The 17,630-nt window shown below is 43.6% G+C and overlaps 2 protein-coding genes across 2 annotated transcripts in view; one reads left to right on the forward strand and one right to left on the reverse strand.

The window, feature by feature from the left end:
* The first annotated feature begins 241 nt into the window (after positions 1-241).
* epcam (epithelial cell adhesion molecule) lies at positions 242-3,504 on the forward strand. Its single transcript, XM_080017008.1, has 9 exons — positions 242-595; positions 1,147-1,248; positions 1,425-1,686; positions 1,801-1,866; positions 1,976-2,042; positions 2,327-2,425; positions 2,553-2,750; positions 2,869-2,913; positions 3,038-3,504. Exons 1-9 carry the CDS (start codon positions 535-537, stop codon positions 3,059-3,061), a joined length of 924 nt encoding a protein of 307 aa, XP_079873134.1. The 5' UTR covers positions 242-534; the 3' UTR covers positions 3,062-3,504.
* A 1,691-nt stretch (positions 3,505-5,195) lies between these two features.
* Positions 5,196-17,630, reverse strand: part of plekhh2 (pleckstrin homology domain containing, family H (with MyTH4 domain) member 2) — a 36,863-nt gene continuing 24,428 nt past the window's right edge. Inside the window, exons 21-30 of the mRNA XM_080016124.1 lie at positions 17,168-17,265; positions 15,707-15,884; positions 13,058-13,213; positions 11,877-11,977; positions 11,409-11,550; positions 10,791-10,927; positions 9,853-9,982; positions 9,168-9,254; positions 8,550-8,702; positions 5,196-6,780 (exon numbers count right to left, since the gene is read on the reverse strand). Of these exons, the coding sequence (XP_079872250.1) occupies positions 6,595-6,780; positions 8,550-8,702; positions 9,168-9,254; positions 9,853-9,982; positions 10,791-10,927; positions 11,409-11,550; positions 11,877-11,977; positions 13,058-13,213; positions 15,707-15,884; positions 17,168-17,265 (1,368 nt within the window). The 3' untranslated portion in view covers positions 5,196-6,594. The remainder of the gene's footprint in view (positions 6,781-8,549; positions 8,703-9,167; positions 9,255-9,852; positions 9,983-10,790; positions 10,928-11,408; positions 11,551-11,876; positions 11,978-13,057; positions 13,214-15,706; positions 15,885-17,167; positions 17,266-17,630) is intronic.

The following is a 17,630-nucleotide window of genomic DNA, read 5'->3' on the forward strand; positions in this document are numbered from 1 at the left end:
TGTTCACTTGACATGAGTTACAACTTCGAAAAATATATATCTAAATAAATCACAAGAGCTCCAATAATGGAGTGCGCGTGCGCAGAGCGAGCGCAAACGCCGAATATGGTCAAAGCGGAAACCAGGTGCGACGCGCTTAACCCCGCCCCCATATTGTAATAAGCCTGACGTCACGAGCCTGAAGATCTTATAAATTTACTTCTCACGTTTCCTCAATTAGCTCGGCAAGCACTCGATCCCTGTGAGTTTACAAACAGGTGACGTGATCGTAATAAAAAAAAAAAAAAAAAAAAGGAGTTTTTTTTTTTTTGATCTGCTCCTCACTCTTGTGTGTGTGTGTGTGTGTGAGAGTGTGTGAGAGACTACGACGTCACCAAACTGGTTCGACAGGGACTCACCTGAGGAAAGAAAAGGGCTTTGAGCGCGTCCGCTCTCCATTCTGTCTCGGAGCTTGGCCAGACAGAGAAGGACTTCTGACGACAGCATCTTATTATAATCATCATCATCATCATCGTCATCTCGACCAGCCCAACCATGAAGTTGTGGATTGCTCTGTTTTTTGTCACCCTCGCAGTGGGAGCGTCGGCTCAAAGTTGTAAGTCATTTCACTTCTTCCTCGTGGTTTGGAGTCATTGGAACAACTTTCAAAAAAAAAATCGGTTTTATGTGAAACCGATAGTTGTGGTGTAGTTGTAGTGTAGTATACACTGGGGGGGGAAACCCCAACCAAAAAAAGAATAATGTTCTGACTCGTTTCGGACAATATTCTTCAAAACGTTTAGTTTTCCGCAAAGACACTATTTTCTATATAGTGATATTCTCTTTATTATTGCGTGAGGTGGATGAGGTCACGCTAAGTAGCGTCATGTTATGCCAATAAACTTAACAGTTCGGTAATAGTGCTCATGGCTGTGATCCGGACGAGGTGAGTTTCGGTGCTGGATGCGGAAGTGGGGGATGGGCAGAGCGTTGTTTTGCGTAACCAACGCCCAGTCGCCTCACCTGGCCTGCCTGGCTCCGGCTCTACGCCTGCTTGCCCCCTTTGCAGACAGGCTGTGATCCTCCGTTCGTTTCATTTCAGGTTAATTCAAATAAAGGCTCAGATCGAAACGTCACTCTTTACCCCCCCCCCCTAAACCCTCTTAGGTACATGCAAGACCATGAAGTGGGCTGTATGCGAACCGTCCCCATGCAGGTGCACGGTCATGGTTGACGAAGACGTGAAGCAGCCGTTGACGTGTGATAAAAGTAAGTTCCACGCCGCAATGGATTTCTTGGTGGGCGCCTTTTTTTTGTTTGAACGTTTATCCTCTCAAGATCAACTTTGAATAAAGTCTGTAAGTCCTGTGTCAAGGCCCTTATTATTGGAGACCCGACACAGGCCTGCTACTTACCACCTCCCCACTACCCCCTCCTCCTGCCAGTGATCCCCAAGTGCTTCCTGATGAAGGCCGAGATGTACCGGGCCAAACTGAACCTGAGCACCCGCACGCTGGGCGGAAAGCCGGCGGAGACGGCCATCGTGGACAACGACGGCATCTACGACCCGGATTGTGAGCAGGACGGTACTTTCAAGGCCAAGCAGTGCAACAACACCGAGGAGTGTTGGTGCGTCAACAGCGCCGGGGTTCGCCGAACCGACAAGGGCGACAAGAACCAGATGTGTGACAAGCTGGTGGAGACCTTGTGAGTGGATTTCGGTTCCATTTGCAAACGTATAAGATGGCCGGATGAGCGTCGGGAGTATTTTGTTTATTATATGTAGTCTCTGTAATGTAATGTCTACCCTTTTGTCTTCAGCTGGGTGCGTTTGGAGCTGAAGCACAAAGAGACCGCCAAGCCAGTGGATGAGAAAAAGCTCAAAGTGTAAGTATATTTTTATTGCACCTGTTTAACATTTTTTGGACCTGACCCTTGAAGTCACGGCGGCGGTTATGGCGCCTGAGATGATGACTTGTCTCCTGTCTTGATGCAGCGCTATGGCAGATGCCATTCATAAGCGATATGACAACTTCAACAAGGACCTCGTGCAGGATGTGACGGTAAGGACGACGCGCCCTGGTGGGTTTTGGCCAAAGGGAGTGGGGACAAAATATCCGTTAAAATATGACTGAGAAATATGACAAAGAAGAATGCTGACAAGAATTGTGTTGATCATCCGGGCGCACCGCACAGTAAATATGGAAAACATTTGTGTTGGAACGCTCTGCAACACCACACTAGTGCATAGAAACCTAAGTGGAGGGGCCACAAAAGGTGTGTTTTCCAGACCTCCTTGAAACAGCGGCTGATCTGTATGTTCTTTTATTATTTAATTTTTTTTTAGTATGACCCAGAAGCCCAGCTGATTTTTGTGGACGTGAAGAAGTCAAAGGGAGAGCGCAAGAGTGACCTGACCCGCATGGCCTACTACATGGAGAAAGACGTACGTTGGACGCCGTAATTCTCACCAAATTACCGTCCCAAGCATCTCCGCTGATGGCTGTTGTCCCGGGGCTGGTTTATTTATTTGCGTCCTTAATCGCTTTTTCCGTCATCATCGTTCTCTCCAGGTGAAAGCCCTGCCCCTGTTCCAGGACCAAGCCAAGTTCGAGCCCATGGTGGATGGCCAGAAGCTGGAGATTGCCAATATCCTGGTGTACTACGTAGACGAGGAGGCACCCACCTTCACCATGAAGGGGCTGACCGGGGGAGTCATCGCCGTCATCGTGGTGGTGGTGCTCGCTGTGGTGGCCGGCCTGCTGGTCGTGGTGAGTGGGGACGCTTAAATCCATCCACGAGGACGTCTTAATAAATGTACACACATCCATCATTTCTCTGATTTTTATTTTTATTTTTTGTATTGATCAATTTTCTTTTATTTTATAGTTCTTTGCCAGGAGGCGACAGCAGCAGATGTACGCCAAGGCGGAGGTGAGTTAATTCTGTTTTTGCTTATAAAATGACCATGATAAAGCTGAATTTTCCCTTTTTTTTTATTGATTTCATTTTTTTTTTTTTTTCCTTTTACTTATCATGACGTGTCGTTGCTTTTCAGCCCAGAGAGATGGAGGCCATGTAAAGTCTTTCCGTCAAAAGTGTTGGGGGCGAGGAGCCGGGGTTTGCTTGTTTTCCTTCTGAGGAATCTACTTGTAATGGGAGGGAGCTCTTTTTAACATTTTTGCATTGCCTGACGATTGCCGACTTTTATTTTATCTTTTTTATTTTATTTTTATTTTTTTTTAAACATCGATCAACTTGTTTGTTTTTGTTTTTTTGTTTTTTTTTTTGGCGCTGCTGTTAGCATATTGTCATTTATTTATAAATTGTAAAGTTGTCTCTGAAAGCCAAAATCCACCGTGCTCTGAAGTACAGAGTACACCATTGTACACCACTTCTTCTTTTTTTTTTTTTTAAATGTTAAACACTTTGTCAAACGCAGAACTTCCCGTATTATAGATTGTACAGTTATGATTTGTTTTCCGTTATTGAATTGTTTTTAATAAAAGTTGATTTTTAAAAGTAGCTATGACGTGGTTGTTCATTTGAGTAGCTTTAAGTGTGTCATGCAATTTGACGTACTTCGAGTTCTAGATGTCTAAACAGTACCGCTACCTGCTTGGTCCTAATATCGCCATTACTAATGATTGTTTCTCAGATATACCCTGAATGTAAATATCTTACAAATTGCCATCCCCAAAATATGACCAAACTATCAATATGGAGGTATTTGTGATTTAAAAGAAAACATTGTAATATTTCATCTCGTCAGTATTGCCCAACCCCGCTCGTCGCACAGGCACTGCCTTCCTAATGGAAAACTACTGCAGAGCAAGGCGTCTGTGGGAGTGGTGGACTACTTTGCATGTTCCTTTACTTTCAAAGGTTTAAAAGTCACCTCTGAAATAACCCACCCGCCTCGGATCACTCTATAAATATGTTGCTCTCCGCTGGCCCTGGAACATACAGAAATCCCTACCCGAGCATGACTCCGGCTCTTAAATAAACAGAACAAAGGATTTGTCTCCCCAAGGTGTGGTTTTCTGTTGAATTTGCAAAAAAAAATGCAAAATGCTATTCAAACCGATCTATATCCCACTGTTTCTATTTTATATATATTTATTTTTTCCATATTTTCCTGTGTCAGTGTTCCATCCCCAGTGAGAGCCAGTATGGGTGTGGCAGCTTGTTTTTGTTTCTATTCCTGCCATAGTATCAGAAGTGCACCGCAGGAAAACGACCTGCAAAAAGCTAGTACCCCACGGATCATTATTAGTCACAGTATTGTTTACCTACTACATGCATTCAGTTTGAAACTTGGGAGTTGTGATAACCACTAAATGTTCAGGTATATGGGCTTCACTGCGCTGCACATACTCTACGTAGATACTATGACAACAGCTTTCGTGGAGGGGGTGGGTGCTTCTCTCTCGCCGCCTCTCCTTCCGAAACCGTTTGGCAACACGCCGAACCCGTCCGTCAGGTTTTCTCTCTCCCTTCCTCCTTCTGCCTCTCGCCCCGGACAGACTTTTACACATACCGGAGCAAGAACCCCTTAAGAAAAGGGTTTTAATGGCCAAAAACGTAAACCTTTTTTTTTATTTTTTTTTATTTTTCTCATCGTAGGGGATCGAGTGTCAGAAATCCTGAAGCGGTTGCCCCCGTCTCCCCCCTCCTTCCACCTGTGTCTGTAGGACACAGGTGGAAGGTTTGGTATAGTTCGGTATAGGTTTGGTGTAGGTTCTCGTTCACCTTAACCAAACCCTCTTCCTCTCTCGTGCTCTTTTCCCCGTTCGTCGCTACGGCAACACAAAGACAAAGGCAGCATTATTTAACCAGTTCAGACAAGTCTGGGTGTTGTTTGTCTCCCCCCTCCCCCCATCACCGCCTCCCTTCCCAGCCAGGTGTAATCTGACCTGGGAATCTGGGCCCAGGGTTCCCATCGCGCCTTGTTTCGCGGCCGCTGTGTCGTCAAAGTATTGAAGCGATTAAGAGATTTGACAGATTTTGGAGGGAGGATATATCGATGACGGGACATGATGAGGGCGCCAATAAACTCCAGGTCACTTGAGCGCCTACATTTGATGATTTGTGCAATCTGCCCAAAGCAAACACCCACTGAAATAGAATAGATTACTGTTGATGGTATTTAAACACGTCGGGACTCGTGACAGGCTTGGCGGAGACATTTATTCAAAAATAATTAAGTCGTACAAAGTGTTACAGTTTGAAGACGATGGACGCCGTCGGTTGTGTCAGTCATGCGTGCAATATGCCTTGGGTGTTCGGGTCTCACAGGGACATTTTAACATCCTTAATCACCTTACAACGGGAAGAAGAAGAAAAAAAAAAAAATCGTATAGTTATTAAGTTATCCCTTAACCGCTAAAGTCCTTCTGCTGTGTCATTTGCTCGCCAGCAGAGGAAATCCACAGATCGCGGTTCCTTCTCCCTTACCTCCACACACCTTCATCCTCTCAACATTTATCCCGACGACTCATAAACCCGTCAAGCGCTAGAAAAACAACCTCGGCCGTGACAAATGACCGCCGTGCAGGTAAAACCTCTCTTCTTCCCTTTCCTTGCGTCACACGCTGCCGTCTCTGCTGGTTGGTGAGATTCACCCCAGAAGCCGGGGGGATACCGTGGAGATGATTACACTTTCACCACAATCCGAGTTAATAAGTAACGATGAGTAGACAAAGTCCCAGCATCTTCTCCACCGGGGAAAGAAAAGATTTTTTTTTTTTTCCCCCCTCTCTCACCACGTTCCCTTTTTCCAAACCCGACAACCTCGCCTCCTTCAATGATCCGTCACGTTTGTCGCACACTTTAAAAGGAGCCAGCGGGGCCGGGTGACCTCTGCATACCCACCCGGCTTCTTCCATTTAAAGGTGTAATGTCTCACTTTTCGGACAAGATGAAACAACTCTTATTTGTGACAACAAAGGGTTTGATCATTTCATTACACAGAACGTGTTAAACACCTCGGATCAGGTTTTTGGTCTTTAAGCATGCATTTCTATAAAAAAGAAAAAAGAAAATGCACGTCAGGTCTGTGACGTCACCCGTTGATTTCTGAAGAGATGGTTTAAAAGCCTCAAGTTCGGCTTCACGCTCACCGCCATTTTGGCAGGATCGAGGCAAAGCTTTGTGGATTTGGGGGTCTAGGAGCCTTGGAGCCAGCAGACAGTCAGAGCACGAATGAGACACGGCCAACTTGCTTGAACGCGAACGAGAGACTTATCAATGGAGGACGTTGGAGGAAATAAACCTAAATAATGAGACTCTAAAGTCTTGTGGAAAAGCTCTGTTGACTCTGTATTTCTACTGAGAAGTTTCTCCTTTTTGCGTTGACTTCCATTCAGTCTGAGGATTTCTGAAGCAGCGCCCAGTGGCCGTTAGTTGAACTGCAGTTAAAAAAAAAAACACTTCCGCATTTGCTGCCACACCCGTCCGAAATGGTTACCGCTTGTTCCCGTCCGAGTGGTTTTATGTTTATCAACAAAAGCGGCTTACGTGAAACCCTGTATTTCAAAATGTAACTCAGCCACAGGACCACAGCGTGCCATGCTTCTTCTGAGTCTTCTGCCGCTGCCTCCGTGCACGCTGCGCTCACAGCAACGTGGGCGTCTTGCTGGGTCGCCCCGTCGCCGGCGGGGATTTGCTCCTCAGTTCTTTGCTCTTGAGAGCCACGGGTTGAGCAACCATCAACGCCGGGGCGGAGAGGTGGTGGGCAGCCGCCTTCTGCTGGTGCACGCTGTTGATGTAGCTGGACACGAGGAGGGTCATCTCCCTGATCTGTCAATCAGAGAAAAACTGTCACATCACGGACCTGATAGAGTTTAAAATGACTCCTGCTTTGTTGCATTTTTAGGCCGATGGTACATTGATGGGGACATTGAAGCATTGGCCTAATAATGTTTATTATGTTTATATTATCTGTGAACGCCCAACGCCCAAGCAGTTGCCAATTGAAATTGAAAATGTTTTCCAATGTATGATCGAACCAAGACAAATGAGAGTGTGTAGAAACAATAAATACTTACAACTAGAAGCCAAGTCACTTCTTTAAGTGACAACACTGACAATTTCTATTCTTCCGCTGGGCGTAGTAATTATCAGCTGTGCTGCTTTAAGTAAGGGTTGGGGTTGGGGTTGCCAGGTATGAACTGCAATGCTTTGTGTGAACATTACGTTAGGGTCACAGCACCGGCGCACATGCGCTGCAAAGCGTCGAGCCGCAACACATTTGAAATGGATCTCAGCTTCATCCGGCAGCAGGGGGCGGAGCCACGAGCGGCGACGAGTCGACAGCTTCACGGCGACAAAGAAGGTTGAGCAGGTGTCGGCTTCATGCAAATGGGGAGCGCCGGGCGCCCGCCAATAGGAGGGGAGAGACGCTCTAAATGGCACTGATCCTTGGTAAACAGATGCCTGGGCACATGATTAGGATATTTTATTTGAATGAAAAACATCCCTTAAACTAATGATGAAATAAGGAACACGTCATTTTTATGTTTCTCCAAAAAGGATGATTCTTTATTCTAAGGGACGGATGGCAAGATTAGTTATGTACATTTTTCGAGAGGTAATTTAAAAGGCTACACCATTTTAGTTTTAAAAGGTACATATGACCCATCTATCTCTACAATGAATATAAAATCTGGAAAGGGAGAGAGGTTTGAGATGTTCGGCGCGACCACAACAGCCGGTCGATTTTGAGCCGACACACCCACAAACGCCAGCGGCACCGAAGCCCAGTCGCCGATGGTGTTTTTGTAGCATTATGGTCAACAAAACTCAGCTGACTGAACTGGCAACCCGACGGCACCGACTTGTTGAGTTTCACAGGCGGCTTCACAGCTGATAACCATGAATGGAAAAAAATAGTTTCAATTACGCACATTTTTTTTTTTTTTTTGTATTTTTAGAGCTTATTGTGCGTAATCACCGGGTGTCATGACATTTCACTGCATATATGTATGACCGTATGTATATGTATGTGACAAATAACCTCTTGAACTTGAACTTGAAGTTAGAACAACTGAGGTTCGGGAGAAGAGACCACACCCCAACCACACCTGCTACCAATCGACACTTTGCATAAACTCCTGTCAGATCCACCTGACATCCGGCTGTTTCACTTTTCGCTTCCCAGCTCCACCTCCCCAGCTCCACCTCCCCAGCACCACCCCTCTCGCTCCCATTCTCCCCCCTCCACTTCCACCAGGGGGATCTGAAGGCACGGCTGAGGCCTGAGGCCCAGCAGACTCCTTCCCCCATCCCCAAGTCAAGACTCCTGGTGGTCCAATCTTCACCAGCTCGCCCGTCACACATCATCCCTCCATCATCATCATCATCATCATCATTCTTGACTTTATCTTCGTTCCATCAAATCCATATTTTTCGCTTCCCATCCTCAATTAAACCAACAAACTCAACCTTCTTGTCGTGGTGTGGTCTCTTCACTCACGAAAACAACTAAGATTTAGTTTTTCTGGTAAATTATTATTATTATTTTTTTTTTTTACCAAACGACAACCTATTCGACAGGTTCCCTCCCTCACCTTGGAGGCGGCCATGGCAAAGAGATGCTTCTCGACGGGTTTGTCTTGTCTGGCGGCGCTCGTGCCGATGCTCTGTCCCACCACGAGCATGAAGTCCTGTCTGCAGCCGCCGAACGTCATCAGGTTCTTGTACGGGAACGACACCAGCGGCTTCTACGCAGGCCGACGGACGGACCGACGGACAGACAGACAAGATAGATGGTTACGTGGTTCTCGGAGCGGGTGCATTTGGAGAATTTCTGAAGGAAAAGACGATCGGATTGAACGTCCGTCATTGGATTTTTGAACTCAAAAACGTGTGTTTTTTATTTCGAACTTAAAATCAGTCGACAACACTGTAGAATCACACACGACGTTTCAAACCATTTTCTAAACTCGAGCGTCACATCTACAGCTTATACTAACTATATACAACTATGTTTATGAAACCACATATCAGCGGGCTTTGCCCATCTTTTCATTGTCCTTCCATTGCCCTTTATTGTCCATTGTCCATCTCTGCTTTACAGGGTCCTATGTGTCTCCAGAACTTCCCTCAAATCCGACGTTTCTCGCACACGGAGGTGGGACCTGGTGCCTGACGGAACGAGATCCGGGCGGCGTGGCGGAGATGCTTACGATAGAGTTGTGTTCCAGCACGCTGATACCGTCCTCGTGCACCGCTAGCCACACTCGCGCACCCTGGTCTGGAGAAGGTGTGATGGACTGCGCACACACACACACACATTTTAGGAGAGAGAGAGAGAGAGAGAGAGAGAGAGAGAGAGAGAGAGAGACAGCGAATTCAGTAAAATGCGTCATTTTGTTCAATTGAAGTTCTAAAATGTTTTTACAACATACAACAAACAGTTGTATGTTGTAATAAACAAAAATACTCATAAATATTATACAATATTTATTGTATTTATACACACAAAGGGGGGACGGACGAGAGAGAGGAAGACTGAGAGGAACATTGTTACATGAATGGTTCTGTGGTCTCTAATCACAGTTTCTATTAGCCAAAGTAAAAAATCCAACATATGGTCCTAATCATTTACTGGTGATATCAGGGAAGTCCATCATATGAAAAATAAACATCTCAATGAGTTCTGCCACACACACACACACACACACACACACACACACACACACACACACACACATATATAGATACACACACATACACACACACACACACACACACACACACACACATACACAAATAGACACGAACACGCACGCGCGCACGCACACACACACACACACACACACACACACACACACACACACACACACACACACACACACACACACAAATGACCTTGGCTTCGAATAGTTTGGCGCCAAAGTAGGGCCACTTCCTGGCTACGGTCATGTAGATCCTGACACACTCAGATGAACTTCGACCCCTGAGGGACGCCCAGCGGGCGGAGAGACGCTGCAGCAGCGTTCTGCAGGGTGGACAGAGAAACACTCAGAATCATAACCAGTAACCACTGGTTCTGGTTGTTCTCTGGTTGTTGAAATAATTATTATTACATAAATATTATTCTGAGTTATTTTGCTGCGTAGCCTGGAGTAGTGCTGTGATTCAGTTGTTACTCTCTTAGCTCAGGCTCTTATGAAAAGCTCACTGTTCGCTTTAGGGGGATGATAGGGCAAATGTTCACAAACGACGGTCCGTGCCCCCATAGGTGTCATTGAAGGAACTGCAGGGAGTCCACAGCGAAATGATTCATATTTCATCTATTGTTTTATTTTATTGTTTTATATGTTTTCTTTTTTATTCACAAAATATATTAAAATAAACAAATAAATAAAACAAGCATCTCTTGAGAGATCTCTCTAAAAAATGGGTCAATATAAGAAAGTAAAGACACATTTTGCATACATTTTAAAACAAATATAAAATGGTGGATATGTGTATACATTGATTTGATGCTAATTGCCTGTGTGTGTGTGTCTGTCTGTGTGAGTCTGTGTGTGTGTGTGTGTGCGTATGTGTGTGTGCGAGTGCCTGTGTGTGTGTGTGACTGCACGTCTGTGTGTGTTTGTTTCTGTCCATGCGTGTGTGTGTGTGTGTGTGTGTGTGTGTGTGTGTGTGTGTGTGTGTGTGTGTGTGTGCGTTTGTGTGTGTCTGTGTGTGTGTGTGTGTCTGTGCGTGTGTGTGTGTGTGTGTGTGTGTGCGTTTGTGTGTGTCTGTGTGTGTGTGTGTCTGTGCGTGTGTGTGTGTGTGTGTGTGTGTCTGTGTGTGTGTACCTCAGCTGGTCTTCGGAGACGGTCCTGCGGTAGTGTTTGGGGTAGAACCGCTCCAGGACCTGTTTGAGCGTCTGGCTGGACTTGGTCTGCGCCGACCCAGGAGCAGAGAAGGGGCGCTCAAAGTCCCCAAACTCCACCTGTGACACCGAGGGGGAGGATCAGTGTGTTGATGGCATGAGAGATTTGAAGCATCCTCTAAAGTGTTGTTTTTTGGGGAGATTTGGCAAACACGTTTCTTAAATTTCTTCTCAATTTCGTCCATAATTCCATATATCTTCTCGCTTACCATCATAAACAAATGAGTCATGAGTGGTTGACCTAATTATTTTGGTTTGGCTGGAAATATATGAAATGCATTGGCTCTCAATGTGCTTGATGCAATATGACGTAATGGGATATTACATTTTTATTTTCGAATTTAAGAAATTTGTAAGAAAATGTACTGTTCTCAAGAAAAATATTGAGGAATTTTAGTGAAGAACACTCGTGCGAACTAATTGGAATTCCTGCTTTTCCCAATTTCTTTCCCAGTTTCCAAAATTTTCAAAGCAGATGAGACCAGGTTTCCATCTGCCGACGACGTGCAGTATTATTCATGTTTCTCATGTGTGGACGGACCTGTGCCAGCAGCGCCACCATCTCCATGGCGAGCTCCTTGTTGACGGGGAAGTGTCCCGCTACGATGGCTTCGTTAGTCTGGAAGGCCAGCAGCAGCCTCTCCCTCTCCAGCTCCCCCCTCACCTGAGGAGAGAAGTACAGCCTGTGGGGAGGAGGAGAGAGGAGAGGAAAAAGGGGTGGATGGATAGATGAAAGGATGGTTTGATCCATAGGAGCACGGATGAATATTGAATACAAGATGTATGGATAGAAGACAGAGAGATAGATAAATGGACAGATGTTAATGTGGAAATGAATGGGAGGATGGATATAGACAGATTACAGCTAGGCCTTTTGAGATGGGTGTGTGTGTGTGTGTGTGTGTGTGTGTGTGTGTGTGTGTGTGTGTGTGTGTCTGTGTGTGTGTGTGTGTGTGTGTGTGTGTGTGTGTGTGTGTGTGCGTGTGTGCGTGTGTGTGTGTACTTCTACCTGTTCTTGTAGGTGAGACGGACTGTCCTGGTGTTCTCAGATTTTCCTGTGTTGTGCTGCTCTTTAGAAGCCTGCTCCCATTTGGAGATGATGTCACAGATCTGCAAATGACACCACGGCGGAACAAAAGAAAAGTGACAAACTGAGAAAAGACTGACTCGATAAAGGCTCTGCCATACTTATTTATTTATTTATTTGCAGAAATACAAGTAGTGCAGAAATACAAATCAATAACCCCGCATTAAAAAAAAACACCCTTGCACAGTCTTAACACATCTGAGCCAGGAGCACTTATTTCGACATACAGTTGTGCACAGAAGTGGCCTGGGTTCGCATATTCTTGCGTATGCCAGGAATTCGCTGAAAAGCAGTGTTGTTCACAGGTCGTTCACAGGCCGGTTCACAGGTTAATGGGATTCATCGCACCTCGCAAAAATGTCAAATTTAATAAGGCAGTACATCTCTTCACCATATATAATGAAAGAATCACATCTTAGAATGAAAATAAGCAATATTTGAAGCATTTTCAAGAAAATGCTAAAAGGTATATTTTCAGCCGAGGTTTGAATGATTTCATTTTAGGTGTTTGAATCGATTGTTCCTTTAATGCCATTTTATATATTTTTTATTTACAATATTTTTCATTATTTTTAGAAAATGTATTTGAATATTCTTTTTCTTCTGTTTTCACTTGACTTTATTCTTTGAATGATTTTATTCTATTTTGTCTCCATATTATATTCATAGAAAGTTTGGGCACACACGATTCCAGTATAGAGTATAATAAACTACAATATTAACTTATTTGTAATAAATGCAATTTGCTTGTTTGCCTTTTTATTTCTTAGTATTATTACTATTATTTGATTGCTTTTTGAAGAGCATGTTGTGTATGAAAGGTGCTACACAAATAAAGGTTTATAATAATTTTTATAATAATAATACTTATTATTATTATTATTATTATTATTATTATTATTATTATTATTATTATTATTATTATTAGTGACCCACACAATGATGAGAATACTGACTCTTTAATCTCAGACTATTCTCTTTAATGCTTGTACAGCCATTATCGACAGTAACACACCTTTTACGTGAAGCTCTAAAACCCTCACCTGGCAGTCAACTGAATAAAAATCAACTGTGAATAGAAGTGAATAAAGACAGCGCTCCACCTTGATGGCTCCCTGCAGGCAGTGCTCCATGTCGCGCCCCGTGGGGTCGTCGGTGTACAGGCTGAATCCTGACTGGCTGGTCTTCCTCATTCCAGTGTCCTGGTTCAGACGACACTGGAACTCTTCCACCGTGGTCGCGGCGTCGAAGCTCACCACCTGCGGCGGAAACACACCAAACCAGTGGGGATTCAGACTCAAACTGTCTTACTGTACTGGAGATGCATTATAGACTTTGTGGAATGTACTTTGAAAACTCTGGGTTTCATACACAGGTATACTATACCTCTACATATACAAATCTGTTATAAGATCAACCATGGCCAAAATGCTATCTTTAAATAATCTCATCTGACTTTCATTTTGCATTTTTTTAATATAAGATCACCATCAATAATATGTTTGCATTATTATTATTATTATTATTATTATTATTATTATTATTATTATTATTATTATCATTCTTATTTCACTATGCACATGGTGTGTGCAGCATTACCCAATTATCAAATTTAGCTTGATTAAAGTCAACCTATTATGTTCCTTTTTACACAAGTTATGGTCTCTGAGGTCCCCAAAACCTGTTTTTGAAATGTTTTGCTGAAAATACCACGATGGTGGTATTATGCATTCTAGCCATTCTAACATATCTCTATGACCATCCTGTTCCAAATCGGGGTGTTTCAGTGGGAGGAGCCACCCTCCCGAGGCCCAGAGTTATTCCAGCCCATGGGGTTTGAGCACAAGTTCCGGGTTCTGTGAGCCAATGGTGTTTCAGCTTTACTCGTTTGCTCATTCTATTTACTCACTTTCACTGATTTCACCTTATCAGTCCACCAAAATCTGTTTCTGTAAGAATTTGAGGCGAGAAATAACCAATCCAGTTGCTGAATCTTCAGGCATATTAGATCTGATTAGTTTGTTCTGACTTTGGTTGCCGCGGACACTGCACCGCGATGCAACGTGGCCCTCGGACGCTGGGATTTTTTGTTTCAGGTAAACGTTGGAAAATAAAATAAAATGCAATAAAATAGGAGGCGGAGCATGCTGTGATCTCACGAGAAGACGGTTGGAGTACAGATCCAACATGGCTGCCCGCCCAACTAAAACACAGACAGTCTGCTCCAACTCAGACAAATAACAAAGCGAATTGCAAAAATATATATATATATAAAAAATAAAATAAAATAAAAACACGATGCAAATCTGAAGTGGAGGACCTCAAGGATCATATTGATTATTATTATAACGAGCACATGATGGAAGAGGACCAGGACTCTAACAATCCGGCCAAGAGGAAGAAGCCAGACTCAGCCACCGACACGGATGATCTAATATCCAGCGCTGTGGAGGTTGGTGTCTTGGATGATATTAACAAGAAGCTGGACATGCTTGGTCTCCCGCGGCTCTAAAATCCTCCGTGAAGCGTCTCACAATGGAGACGGAGGTCGTAAAGAAAGAAAATACAACAATGAAAGAGACCATCCTTGATATACAATCCAGAAGTACGCGGGATAACCTCGTCTTTTCCGGGATCACGGAGGACAACACCGAGACCCCAGAAAACAGTGTGAATGACTTTATCCGCACCACCCTGAAACTCCCCACGCACACCGCGAAGCAGATCACCTTCCACCGGGTTCACCGGCTGGGACACGGCGTGGGGAACCGTCCCCGATCCATCATTGCCAAGTTTGAACACTTCAAGCACAAGGAGCTGGTTCAAAGCAAAGGACGGGAGCTGAAAGGAACCATGTTGGGCTTGAACGATCTACTCCCCCGGGGAGATCAACGACCCATCTGACCGTGTGTTTTTCCAAACAAAACCAATAAAATAGTGTTATTTTTTATTGTAGATGTATTTATTAATTTTATTTTATTTTCCTTTTTTTTTAACCTGTGCTTTCAGCACGCTGGCCATTCAACACGTATGAGTATTCGTCTGCCATTGCGCCTAGGACAGAGTTAGTCTGCAAGTGGAGTTCAACTTCTCAACTTGCAATGCAACTTTTTTTATTAATTGTTTCATGTTAATATCTTACCGCACTTAATAAATAAATAAATTAATTCTTCTATTTATTTATTTATTTTTGAAAGAAACACAGAAGAATTATTTTTAAAATACTTCTTCACTTCTTCTTTCTTCACAGACAGTGAGGTATTAATTTCTCCTTCTTTTAAAAGATTTGTTGGATTACTGTGTACTGTGTTTTTGTACCAAGGGTACAAAAATCTGATCAGGGTGTTTCAGGACATGCCCACTAAAAACTGACTGGATTGTCTTATTTCACAGTTTCTGTGTTAGTAGGTCCATCAGAGACCCAAATGTATGTGCACAAACACTGAAAAAGTGAGTTTTTCAGGTCCCTTTTAACTGCATATACTAAGCTTTGACCATTGACCCCATATGGAATGCCTCGGAGTTGCAAATATCAAATATCTCGACAATAACTGGCAAATAAAGTGAATCTGTGAGTGATCCTACTGAAACGTAGTTATAATGAGTATTATGATAATATTAGCATTGTGCTACATTGCTATAGATCTTTGATATTTGCAATTCAAGGCCCTCCATATGGGGTCAAAGGACAAAGATGTCTACTGTACATTGCTTTATAAAAGGCGCACAGATAGTCAGGCGTGGCCCGATACCTGGTAGGTGCTGTTGAGGAAGTGCACAGGGACGCTGAAGGGCAGCGAGTGGTGGTATGGGTTCCTGAGGAGGATGGACAGGATCTCCATGCGGGACGGCCGCGCCTGACGCTCTCCCTTCTGCTGCGTGCGCTCCAGGGAACGCTGGCAGTAGATGGCGTACTTACCCACCTCTGTCCTGTGGGGTTTGGGGGTAGAAAAAGGGTCCGTTAGATAGATGGATTGATGGCTACGGGACTTGATTCATCCCTGGGGGGAAATTGCAATATCCCAGCAGCTCACATAAAAAAACAAAAAAAAATAGGCTTTAATAATAACCAACAATAGAAATAAATATTACAATATTAATGTGTTGTCTCAGTTAAGTGTACTCAATAAAATATGGCAGGATAATAAAAAATAAACCTGAAGATTTTAAGCAGTATAAACCTGAAGATGGGTAATTTATCATGGGAAATACATAATAATATAACATTTCGATGGTGGATGCGGGGGAGAAAAGGGATAGCGGAAAAGACAAGATGGTTTTTAATGGTTTTTAAAATCGCCAACGAAACAAGTAAAATAGTACGCATCGTAAAAAAAAAAAAGGTAGTCACAAAGGTCAAATAGTTCTCTAGTCCTATAAATGATGGTGCACATACACAGGAGAGATGTGATACATTATGGATGCAGATGAAGGTAAGGCCAAGTGTTGAATAATGGATCGTGATAAATCCTGCTTCACACCGGAATACATTTGCCTGAGAGGAGTTCATGCAGGTGAACCCTCCAGTACGTTCCAGAAGAGGAATAATGAAACGTCAATTCAAGTTGGAGTAAAATGCAGTGCTGGAGGAGGACTTTCGGATTTTTCTTGTTGTTGTTGTTTTTTTTAGCACAGGAAGAGGGATAATGTGCAGGTCTGCAGGTACTGTAGACATCCAATTTATGGGACACTTGCTGTTCCTATCCTCCAATTAATATTACTGTAATGGAAAGGAACAGAGTCTGTGTGACAATGTTTTGTTATCATTCCTGTTGATCTGCTCAGCAAACAATAGTTTATTAATGATATGATAATAAATTGCATTTGTACCTGATTCTTCTGTACATGTTCCCAACTCCACATCAGGAGGAATGTATACACACCATATATGTCCCGGTACATGATGTTTAAAGAACCAAGTGACATAAATGGCGTTTAGGAATGTATATCAAATGTCTTGGTATACTGTTTGATATTCAGGGAACCAGGTGACACGCGAAAAATGTATAAAAGACTCTCCGGGAGATGCACTCAGAGAGAGACATTACATCTTCTAAGCGAAAGCAACCTCTCCTGCTCCTGCAGAGCACAACTGCAATAAATACAATCTGCAGTATTGCCAAGTACATCAGAGGGGTCATCTAATTGTAATTGTAATGTCATTCCTTTTAATTGTTTATTTTTCATTTATCGAAATTGGTGGGCACGCTCACCTGGAGTCGGCGTGCCTCTTGAGGTGAACCTGCAGCAGCCAGAGGAAAGGATGCTGCGGCAGGAAGAGTCCCACGCACAAGGCCAGGAACTGCCAGCCCTAAAAACAACACACGCTCGCATTGTTCACTCATACACAGCAAATGCCACCAATGGAGAAAACCCTGAAAACTGATGTTTTGGGGACTTTTGGGGTGTAATAATTTAATTAAACAAGATTATTAAAAAAACATTTAACCGATTCCGGTTTCTGGCTTCCGGGTCGCAAACATACTTATATGCCTTTGTACCATGATCCCAATAAAAATTCCTTGTAGCGAGATAAGGAAATGATTTGACAATCTAGTCTGAATCACTTCCATTATGATTTACTTGAGAAACCACAGGAAGATAATCATAAAGCATGTCCCAAACATGGCCGACACCAACCTGTATCATCTCTACCACACACACACACACACACAC

Source organism: Zeus faber (genome assembly GCF_960531495.2).
Source record: "Zeus faber genome assembly, chromosome: 16".
Taxonomy (NCBI): domain Eukaryota; kingdom Metazoa; phylum Chordata; class Actinopteri; order Zeiformes; family Zeidae; genus Zeus; species Zeus faber.

Coding starts and splice junctions, on each gene's coding strand:
- epcam (XM_080017008.1), top strand. CDS start 535: ATGAAGTTGTGGATTGCTCTGTTTTTTGTCACCCTCGCAGTGGGAGCG. Junction 1,249..1,424: donor GCCGTTGACGTGTGATAAAA/GTAAGTTCCACG, acceptor TCCTCCTGCCAG/TGATCCCCAAGTGCTTCCTG. Junction 2,426..2,552: donor CCTACTACATGGAGAAAGAC/GTACGTTGGACG, acceptor CGTTCTCTCCAG/GTGAAAGCCCTGCCCCTGTT.